This window comes from Bufo bufo, chromosome 4 (genome assembly GCF_905171765.1).
Source record: "Bufo bufo chromosome 4, aBufBuf1.1, whole genome shotgun sequence".
Classification (NCBI taxonomy): domain Eukaryota; kingdom Metazoa; phylum Chordata; class Amphibia; order Anura; family Bufonidae; genus Bufo; species Bufo bufo.
In genome coordinates, this window is record NC_053392.1 from 323,426,765 (window position 1) to 323,439,242 (window position 12,478).

At 37.3% G+C, this 12,478-nt stretch overlaps 1 protein-coding gene across 1 annotated transcript in view; it reads right to left on the reverse strand.

The window, feature by feature from the left end:
• The window catches only part of ASCC3 (activating signal cointegrator 1 complex subunit 3), a 742,201-nt gene that overhangs the window by 221,458 nt on the left and 508,265 nt on the right, over positions 1–12,478 (reverse strand). The window contains exons 17-18 of the mRNA XM_040428803.1: positions 2,998–3,117; positions 2,486–2,650 (exon numbers count right to left, since the gene is read on the reverse strand). Coding sequence (XP_040284737.1) covers positions 2,486–2,650; positions 2,998–3,117 — 285 coding nt within the window. The remainder of the gene's footprint in view (positions 1–2,485; positions 2,651–2,997; positions 3,118–12,478) is intronic.

Consider the following 12,478-nt stretch of genomic DNA (forward strand, 5'->3'; position numbering starts at 1 on the left):
TCCCTGTAACAAGAGCAATGCTAATGCCTTCATTGCACCAAAAGCCTAATTTGAATATTAAGAAGAGGTATCATAATTTGGGAACGGAGCCTTAGATCAACAAAAGAAAAGCAGCGTTTAAATCAGGTGAACCACAGGTATGTGTCTATGCAAACAGATATGGAGGTTGCTAGTGACAGATTCCCTTTAAAATATTTAAGGGAAAAGTACAGGTTTGTATAGTAGTTAGAATAATGTTTACACTCTGCTCTGGATCAAGAAGGAGACATTCAAAACTATCTGGTAAATATTATTTAAAAGCTACAGACACCTTTGGGAGAAATTCTTTATCATTGCAGTATACTAATTTTGGGCTAAAAGTAATTTTTTGAACTGATCTTTATATAAAAAAAAGTCAACTGTTTTTCCTCTACAGCTTTCATATTCACTATAGACTATTGCTCTCTGCCTCACACTGAATCAGTCATGTTGTTGCTCTGACGGCTCAATCTATAGCCCTTATCACTGAACTTCTGAACACTCAACAGGATTTTGGAGATAATTGTTAATTGGGATTAGTACAGTAAACGATCAGTATTCAGAATTTTATTTTTAGCCCGGGAAATGGGACTATAAATAGGAAATATATGTCTTTGTACTTGTAACTACATTGTCACTGGCAACATTGAAAAATAAAAAATATGTATACATATAAAAATCTGGTACCTGTGTAACTTTTACAACATGACCCTCATCACCTGGATGGGACACCCCACACCTGGTGCTCTAACATGAACACCCCTCAAGGACTGATTTATGTAGCCTACTTCCTTGGTTTGGACCTGGAGTCACACATGTCAGATTACACTTGAGGTAGTGTTGAGTGGGACCTTGCTTTCTGACCCCATACATATTATCTTGTGTATTTTAAATATTTCTACTTTGTCTGCACACTGCATGGTGGCTACAGCCTGGATTTTACCTTGTTGTCCGAAATCCACGAGAATGTAATTAGTATGTCTCCTTAAAGGTATTTATACACATAAGAGCAAAGTAGGCCAAACCTGCCAAATTCATCTCACTATCTAATTTTTCTGAAGGCCTTCTCAGTCTCATCTTAAAAAGATGAGGTCAGGGGAAAAGAGGATCAGGTATGTTCAATTTCAACACCCAGAACTTTTGTCCTCAAGAAATAAATACCTGCTCAACTAAGTGTGTAGGTGTAAAGAAGGGTTGGGAAGAACAGCTGTTGACCAAACAAGGGTTTGGCTGACAACTATTGAAAAAGTATTGGCACTTTAAAGCTTACCTAAACTTTTAGAAAACTTTTCAGAAAAAACTGCCATGTCAGCATACATGAGTTACAGCATTATATCTGACCATTATATGACTTGCATCTTTTTAGAAATTTTCTCCTTTGCAGGCTGCATCTATAATTATCAGTTGTCTCTGAGTTGGTGCGTGGAAATTAGATGCTTCTCATTTCTGGCCATAGAACACACAGGAAAGACAGCATATTTTGCTTCCCAACTTGGAATCAGAAGTGGCACATGGGGCATTATAGAGATGTTCTGAGCAGTACAGATGTGAGATAAAAGACTTACTATTAGCTGCTGAATGTGCTGAAGCATTCCTGTGTAGTCTGGTCTCTAGACACTTCCTGTTTCCACCTCTCCCATTCTCTCCATACACTTCAGTAGGATGATGTCATATCATCCTCCAGTAAGCAAGCAACCCTTCTTGCCAAGAGAGATTTCTGAACCTCTAGAACAAGACTTTAGTTCCTGATATATTACAAAGTTTCTTACAGTCACCTGTACTTTGATTTATGCCAAGCTGTCTGAACGTATAATGACCATTTAAGGATCTGAGAGGAGTTTGTAAACAGGTATCTTTAATTCCTTCACATAACACTAAAAAGTAACAAATGTGGGGTCTCAGAATTAATGGGCAATGTAAGGGAATCTACCAAAAAAATTACCAAAAATTTCCTTTAAGCCCAAAACTGAAGTACCACAATGTATAGTTTTATCTCATTAAGCATCCTACTTTTCATTCGGTACCTTTTGACGCTTCTCTTTATTTTATTACAATAAAAATACTTTGTTTAGAGAAACAATATGAGGAGATGCTCAGTTTCCAAATTTGCCCTAAAGCCATTTTATTTGACTTGGAATTAATCCAGTTGACTCTGGCACACAACTGCTGAGCACAAGCCAAGGCACTTCAATGGCATTATTCATCTCCTTACCTCGAAGCTCCACTTCTGACTACACATTAGGACCTCTGCCAGTCAGTCTGGCAGCATATTCATGCCACAGCACAACTTCATAGCACTTTATACATGTCTCTGAGCACCACATTGGTACCATACGCTCTCACATAGGTCCTTGTTTGAAACAACTAACAGGCCCACAGTTGGTCTGTTTACAGCTGGCTCTCCTGCCAGTATGCAGTGAACTGCTTAGTCTCAACACTGCATAATGGTAAAGAGAATATGTCCTACCTCAATCGTATTATATTTAATGTAAAAGTGGCTGGAAGTTCTTCCCATGTCCGTAGAGGAAAAGAATCCAGTCCTCTCTTCAAAGCGAATCATACGAGCTTTGTCAAGTTTCCGTCCCACTTCAATTACCAGTTGTTCTCGGTGTTTCTCCAATAAGGGATCCATCTGTTGGGCAGTCAAGAAAGAACACCATTTCTGTTATCAATGCTATTGAGTTTCATGACATACAGAATGAATACTGCCTGCAAAACCATTTATGATTTCAGACACAGTGATAGGTTGATTTCACTGTTGTATCATACACAGAACTCGAAGAGTTAAAATCTGCAAGGACCACTGCTTGGTTTTGGCTAAAACCCATTTTAAATCACCAAGGCATAAACAAATTGAACTAAACTAAATGAGCTAAAAGCAGGGTTGCTATCATGTCAGAAAAACAAAAGCAAATATTTATCCTGGCATTACTGACTGGAGAATAGGGGTTAGATATTCATAAGAAATGGATTTCCTACCTGAAACATCTTATGACTAATGCCGTATACTAATGGGTTTGCTCTCATCCGTACAAAAAGGTAAGTGTAACTCAGCCACTTCACTGCTTCCTCCACATTGGTTACTGTTCCGAGGGCGATCTGCAATGAATGGTACACACATATAATATTGGTTACTAGAGAGGAAAAAAACAGATGCCAATATGTTATCTATTATTGATAGACCCAGATGGAGAGATATAGTAGAAAGATAGATAGTAGATAGAGGAGTTATATATGAGATAGATAGATAGGATATAGATACATATATGGACAGATAGGTAGATAGACAAATGATATAGACACATGATAGACTGGCAGATATAGTAGATAGATGGTAGACATATAGATAAATAAGTAGATATCAGACAAAAAAGATAGATGGACATATAAATAGATGGTTCATAGATATACAGTCGTGGCCAAAAGTTTTGAGAATTACATAAATATTGGAAATTGGAAAAGTTGCTGCTTAAGTTTTTATAATAGCAATTTGCATATACTCCAGAATGTTATGAAGAGTGATCAGATGAATTGCATAGTCCTTCTTTGCCATGAAAATTAACTTAATCCCCAAAAAACATTTCCACTGCATTTCATTGCTGTCATTAAAGGACCTGCTGAGATCATTTCAGTAATCGTCTTGTTAACTCAGGTGAGAATGTTGACGAGCACAAGGCTGGAGATCATTATGTCAGGCTGATTGGGTTAAAATGGCAGCCTTGACATGTTAAAAGGAGGGTGATGCTTGAAATCATTGTTCTTCCATTGTTAACCATGGTGACCTGCAAAGAAACGCGTGCAGCCATCATTGCGTTGCATAAAAATGGCTTCACAGGCAAGGATATTGTGGCTACTAAGATTGCACCTCAATCAACAATTTATAGGATCATCAAGAACTTCAAGGAAAGAGGTTCAATTCTTGTTATGAAGGCTTCAGGGCGTCCAAGAAAGTCCAGCAAGCGCCAGGATCGTCTCCTAAAGAGGATTCAGCTGCGGGATCGGAGTGCCACCAGTGCAGAGCTTGCTCAGGAATGGCAGCAGGCAGGTGTGAGCGCATCTGCACGCACAGTGAGGCGAAGACTTTTGGAAGATGGCCTGGTGTCAAGAAGGGCAGCAAAGAAGCCACTTCTCTACAAAAAAAAAACCAGGGACAGATTGATCTTCTGCAGAAAGTATGGTGAATGGATTGCTGAGGACTGGGGCAAAGTCATATTCTCCAATGAAGCCTCTTTCCGATTGTTTGGGGCATCTGGAAAAAGGCTTGTCCGGAGAAGAAAAGGTGAGCGCTACCATCAGTCTTGTGTCATGCCAACAGTAAAGCATCCTGAAACCATTCATGTGTGGGGTTGCTTCTCATCCAAGGGAGTGGGCTCACTCACAATTTTGCCCAAAAACACAGCCATGAATAAAGAATGGTACCAAAACACCCTCCAACAGCAACTTCTTCCAACAATCCAACAACAGTTTGGTGAAGAACAATGCATTTTCCAGCACGATGGAGCACCGTGCCATAAGGCAAAAGTGATAACTAAGTGGCTCAGGGACCAAAACGTTGAAATTATGGGTCCATGGCCTGGAAACTCCCCAGATCTTAATCCCATTGAGAACTTGTGGTCAATCCTCAAGAGGCGGGTGGACAAACAAAAACCCACTAATTCTGACAAACTCCAAGAAGTGATTATGAAAGAATGGGTTGCTATCAGTCAGGAATTGGCCCAGAAGTTGATTGAGAGCATGCCCAGTCGAATTGCAGAGGTCCTGAAAAAGAAGGGCCAACACTGCAAATACTGACTCTTTGCATAAATGTCATGTAATTGTCGATAAAAGCCTTTGAAACGTATGAAGTGCGTGTAATTATATTTCACTACATCACAGAAACAACAGAAACAAAGATCTAAAAGCAGTTTAGCAGCAAACTTTGTGAAAACGAATATTTGTGTCATTCTCAAAACTTTTGTCCACGACTGTACATAGTGATAGAACAATGATAGATAATAAATATATATATATATATATATATACAGCTAAGTGGATAGATGGTAGATACAAAAAGGTAGAATAATAATAGAGATAGATGATTGATAGGTGCTCATGTAATAAAAAAATAAATAAAAATTATATGTTTATTCTGCACCCATATACAATAAAAAAGCATTAATATACAGATTATGACAGACATATAGATGTCAGTTTAACATGATAAAGACAAATTTAATCTATCCTCTGCAGGGTTATCGTTAGAACAAGTGAAAACAAAGGACTTGCCAAAGTCTGCTTTTATTTTGTATCATATATTCTAAGGAAATGATATAATAAATGTGATTAGAATAATATGCACAACTATTCTTATCTATGTATGGCTATAGGATGTATAATCTTCACACATTATAACCTAAAAATCTATTTCCATTGTCAACTCGCCTTTATCACAGTATGGTATGTTTCTGAATAAAAAAAAATAAAAAAAGGATTTCCGTAAATTCAATTTGTGAGAATTGTAATTTTGTAGTAGACATCTATAAGCATAATTGCAGGTTTCCTAACATTCCTGTAATTACCCATATAATGGGTCAAGCAAAGGATTTCAACAGAAAACACTGTACATATTTCAAAGTAAGAGATGTAAAATGACAATTAAATATATTTGTGTCATCCTTAACACTAATTAAAAGGGCCAAGAGAAAACAAGTAGCACACTGAGCACCATCTATGGCTACATGTGGACTGCATTATCTGGTTGCATCGGGTGCTTTTGCAAGCATAAAACAAAGGATATAAAGAAAACCCTGCGTATGCTACATTTGACCTGTATATAATTCGGTTAATTGCCGTCTACATCTCACATACAGGTTCCAGCTATGCAATCTGTCACCCTATCCTAAATTCAATGCTGCATTTAGAAAAAAAATATCTCCAGGATATTCTCAGAAGGAAAAAATAATTGCTTGGTTTGTCCCATGAAATTGCACGTAAATGGCAAAATGCTAAAAAGAACTATTTGCCAGCATAAAAAATCGTACAAGATCATACAAGATTGCTTTTTCCCATCTGCTAGCGTCAACATTTTTAGTTACTATAATTACTCATTAATGGGGCTCTCGCACTATTATAAGTGATGGCATATCAGTGCAGATCTCACTACCAGGACCAGAACTATAGTTTGAAGACAGCAATTACCTGCCCAGGGGATGAATGGGAATGTCAGTGAGTAGGGAAAAAGCTGGATGAACTTCTGACCTTTTCGTTTTGGGATGGTCAGGTCAGAAACCCGCTTATCTTAATGCATATCCCAGCATATAACATTTTAGGTGGGAATGACTTTTAAAAATGTCTGTCTTAAATATAAGGTCAAAATGACCAAGCTGATCACCAGGAATATTTAATGCAGCCTATACTGGTTAACTGGCCATACTTATCTTGAAATGTATTGTAAATTTTGAGTAACAAGCCACATAACCATACATTTATCTCCATATATCTACTTTAGGTTTAGGTTATATGGAAATCCTGCTGTGGATTTTGTTTTACTTCTAAGACCCAAAGTGGTTACAATGCCAGCAGTATGTTTCCCATTTATCCCTTTTAAAGCACCAGCTGAAAGTAGGAGACATCGTATATCAGCAGATAGACTTCTTTATTTCTTCAAATGACTCCTAAGTCTGCCAACATTCTTCACAACTGTTACACATAAAAATAATGGAAACCTGTCCCCTAATGCTATCTCCAGATATGAGCGGGAAAGAGCCGCATTAAAGTGGTGGATAAAACAAACGGTTAATCGCTCACCTGTAACCAGGAAGCCTTTAAAACTTGGAGAGCCAACATGAAACATGTCAATTGGCAACAGGGTCGCATTCACTCTATCCCATCTACTGCTATTTCCCTCCTTAGATAGTTGTAAAAAGAGCTCTTCTCTGGCCGTGTGTACTCCTAACATAAAAGATACGACTGGAACTTCCCTGATCTTATATCTTAAAGGAGTTATTCATATACTCTTAGGTCACAGCTTTCAGCAATTGCTGACATTTACGTTTCCCAGGTAATTCATAAAGTATCACTTCCCTCAATAACAAAGCCTAGGGATGATTCATACGACCATGGTTGGCCCAGGAAACTGGGTCCATGTGTCGACTGCATCTCACTAGTTGAAAGCAGCGCCCCTAAGCCAACCTGACTGTATCATAGTGATTTATGATACAGTCAAATCATATGGTGAACGTGGGTCTACTGTACAAGACTCATCATGTGAGTACAGTACAATAGATCCGCAATCACATATGAAATATCATAAACCACTAGGATACAGTCAGTTAATATGTGAGTACAGTACAATAGAACCACAATCACATATATAAACTATCATAAACCACTAGGATACAGTCAGTTCATATGTGAGCACAGTACAATAGAACCACAATCACATATAAACTATCATAAACCACTAGGATACAGTCAGTTCATATGTGAGCACAGTACAATAGAACCACAATCACATATAAACTATCATAAACCACTAGGATACAGTCAGTTCATATGTGAGCACAGTACAATAGAACCACAATCACATATATAAACTATCATAAACCACTAGGATACAGTCAGTTCATATGTGAGCACAGTACAATAGAACCACAATCACATATATAAACTATCATAAACCACTAGGATACAGTCAGTTCATATGTGAGCACAGTACAATAGAACCACAATCACATATAAACTATCATAAACCACTAGGATACAGTCAGTTCATATGTGAGCACAGTACAATAGAACCACAATCACAGATAAACTATCATAAACCACTAGGATACAGTCAGTTCATATGTGAGCACAGTACAATAGAACCACAATCACATATAAACTATCATAAACCACTAGGATACAGTCAGTTCATATGTGAGCACAGTACAATAGAACCACAATCACATATAAACTATCATAAACCACTAGGATACAGTCAGTTCATATGTGAGTACAGTACAATAGAACCACAATCACCTATAAACTATCATAAACCACTAGGATACAGTCAGTTCATATGTGAGCACAGTACAATAGAACCACAATCACATATATAAACTATCATAAACCACTAGGATACAGTCAGTTCATATGTGAGCACAGTACAATAGAACCACAATCACATATAAACTATCATAAACCACTAGGATACAGTCAGTTCATATGTGAGCACAGTACAATAGAACCACAATCACATATAAACTATCATAAACCACTAGGATACAGTCAGTTCATATGTGAGCACAGTACAATAGAACCACAATCACATAGGAACTATCATAAACCACTAGGATACAGTCAGTTCATATGTCAGTACAGTACAATAGAACCACAATCACATAGGAACTATCATAAACCACTAGGATACAGTCAGTTCATATGTGAGCACAGTACAATAGAACCACAATCACCTATAAACTATCATAAACCACTAGGATACAGTCAGTTCATATGTGAGCACAGTACAATAGAACCACAATCACATATGAACTATCATAAACCACTAGGATACAGTCAGTTCATATGTGAGCACAGTACAATAGAACCACAATCACATATAAACTATCATAAACCACTAGGATACAGTCAGTTCATATGTGAGCACAGTACAATAGAACCACAATCACATATGAACTATCATAAACCACTAGGATACAGTCAGTTCATATGTGAGCACAGTACAATAGAACCACAATCACATATAAACTATCATAAACCACTAGGATACAGTCAGTTCATATGTGAGTACAGTACAATAGAACCACAATCACCTATAAACTATCATAAACCACTAGGATACAGTCAGTTCATATGTGAGCACAGTACAATAGAACCACAATCACATATATAAACTATCATAAACCACTAGGATACAGTCAGTTCATATGTGAGCACAGTACAATAGAACCACAATCACATAGGAACTATCATAAACCACTAGGATACAGTCAGTTCATATGTCAGTACAGTACAATAGAACCACAATCACATAGGAACTATCATAAACCACTAGGATACAGTCAGTTCATATGTGAGCACAGTACAATAGAACCACAATCACCTATAAACTATCATAAACCACTAGGATACAGTCAGTTCATATGTGAGCACAGTACAATAGAACCACAATCACATATGAACTATCATAAACCACTAGGATACAGTCAGTTCATATGTGAGCACAGTACAATAGAACCACAATCACATATAAACTATCATAAACCACTAGGATACAGTCAGTTCATATGTGAGCACAGTACAATAGAACCACAATCACATATGAACTATCATAAACCACTAGGATACAGTCAGTTCATATGTGAGCACAGTACAATAGAACCACAATCACATATAAACTATCATAAACAACTAGGATACAGTCAGTTCATATGTGAGCACAGTACAATAGAACCACAATCACAGATAAACTATCATAAACCACTAGGATACAGTCAGTTCATATGTGAGTACAGTACAATAGAACCACAATCACATATAAACTATCATAAACCACTAGGATACAGTCAGTTCATATGTGAGCACAGTACAATAGAACCACAATCACATATGAACTATCATAAACCACTAGGATACAGTCAGTTCATATGTGAGCACAGTACAATAGAACCACAATCACAGATAAACTATCATAAACCACTAGGATACAGTCAGTTCATATGTGAGCACAGTACAATAGAACCACAATCACAGATAAACTATCATAAACCACTAGGATACAGTCAGTTCATATGTGAGTACAGTACAATAGAACCACAATCACACATAAACTATCATAAACCACTAGGATACAGTCAGTTCATATGTGAGCACAGTACAATAGAACCACAATCACATATGAACTATCATAAACCACTAGGATACAGTCAGTTCATATGTGAGCACAGTACAATAGAACCACAATCACAGATAAACTATCATAAACCACTAGGATACAGTCAGTTCATATGTGAGCACAGTACAATAGAACCACAATCACATATGAAATATCATAAACCACTAGGATACAGTCAGTTCATATGTGAGCACAGTACAATAGAACCACAATCACATATAAACTATCATAAACAACTAGGATACAGTCAGTTCATATGTGAGCACAGTACAATAGAACCACAATCACATAGGAACTGACTATCATAAATCACTAGGATACAGTCAGTTCATATGTGAGCACAGTACAATAGAACCACAATCACATATAAACTATCATAAACAACTAGGATACAGTCAGTTCATATGTGAGCACAGTACAATAGAACCACAATCACATATAAACTATCATAAACCACTAGGATACAGTCAGTTCATATGTGAGCACAGTACAATAGAACCACAATCACATATGAACTATCATAAACCACTAGGATACAGTCAGTTCATATGTGAGCACAGTACAATAGAACCACAATCACATATGAACTATCATAAACCACTAGGATACAGTCAGTTCATATGTGAGCACAGTACAATAGAACCACAATCACAGATAAACTATCATAAACCACTAGGATACAGTCAGTTCATATGTGAGCACAGTACAATAGAACCACAATCACAGATAAACTATCATAAACCACTAGGATACAGTCAGTTCATATGTGAGCACAGTACAATAGAACCACAATCACATATGAAATATCATAAACCACTAGGATACAGTCAGTTCATATGTGAGCACAGTACAATAGAACCACAATCACATATAAACTATCATAAACAACTAGGATACAGTCAGTTCATATGTGAGCACAGTACAATAGAACCACAATCACATAGGAACTGACTATCATAAATCACTAGGATACAGTCAGTTCATATGTGAGCACAGTACAATAGAACCACAATCACATATAAACTATCATAAACAACTAGGATACAGTCAGTTCATATGTGAGCACAGTACAATAGAACCACAATCACATATAAACTATCATAAACCACTAGGATACAGTCAGTTCATATGTGAGCACAGTACAATAGAACCACAATCACATATGAACTATCATAAACCACTAGGATACAGTCAGTTCATATGTGAGCACAGTACAATAGAACCACAATCACATATGAACTATCATAAACCACTAGGATACAGTCAGTTCATATGTGAGCACAGTACAATAGAACCACAATCACATATAAACTATCATAAACCACTAGGATACAGTCAGTTCATATGTGAGCACAGTACAATAGAACCACAATCACAGATAAACTATCATAAACCACTAGGATACAGTCAGTTCATATGTGAGTACAGTACAATAGAACCACAATCACACATAAACTATCATAAACCACTAGGATACAGTCAGTTCATATGTGAGCACAGTACAATAGAACCACAATCACATATGAACTATCATAAACCACTAGGATACAGTCAGTTCATATGTGAGCACAGTACAATAGAACCACAATCACAGATAAACTATCATAAACCACTAGGATACAGTCAGTTCATATGTGAGCACAGTACAATAGAACCACAATCACATATGAACTATCATAAACCACTAGGATACAGTCAGTTCATATGTGAGCACAGTACAATAGAACCACAATCACATATAAACTATCATAAACAACTAGGATACAGTCAGTTCATATGTGAGCACAGTACAATAGAACCACAATCACATAGGAACTGACTATCATAAATCACTAGGATACAGTCAGTTCATATGTGAGCACAGTACAATAGAACCACAATCACATATAAACTATCATAAACAACTAGGATACAGTCAGTTCATATGTGAGCACAGTACAATAGAACCACAATCACATATAAACTATCATAAACCACTAGGATACAGTCAGTTCATATGTGAGCACAGTACAATAGAACCACAATCACATATAAACTATCATAAACCACTAGGATACAGTCAGTTCATATGTGAGCACAGTACAATAGAACCACAATCACATATAAACTATCATAAACCACTAGGATACAGTCAGTTCATATGTGAGCACAGTACAATAGAACCACAATCACATATAAACTATCATAAACCACTAGGATACAGTCAGTTCATATGTGAGCACAGTACAATAGAACCACAATCACATAGGAACTGACTATCATAAATCACTAGGATATGTCATTTTGGGTCGAGGGAGCTGCAGTCGGACTGTAAGATGCCCCCGACACATGGACCTTGTTTCCCGAGCCAATCACGGTCGTGTGAATCAGCCCTTAGGCCTCTTTCACACGGGCGTCCCGGATTTGCTGCGGATGCGTCGCGTGTGCATTGCTGAAAAACCACGCTAGTAGGCACGCAATTGCAGTCAGTTTTGACTGCGATTGCGTTCCGATGTTCAGTTTTTCCCGCGCAAGTGCAATGTGTTTTGCACGCGCGTGAGAAAAAACTGAATGTGGTGCCCAGACCCGAACTCGGACTTCTTC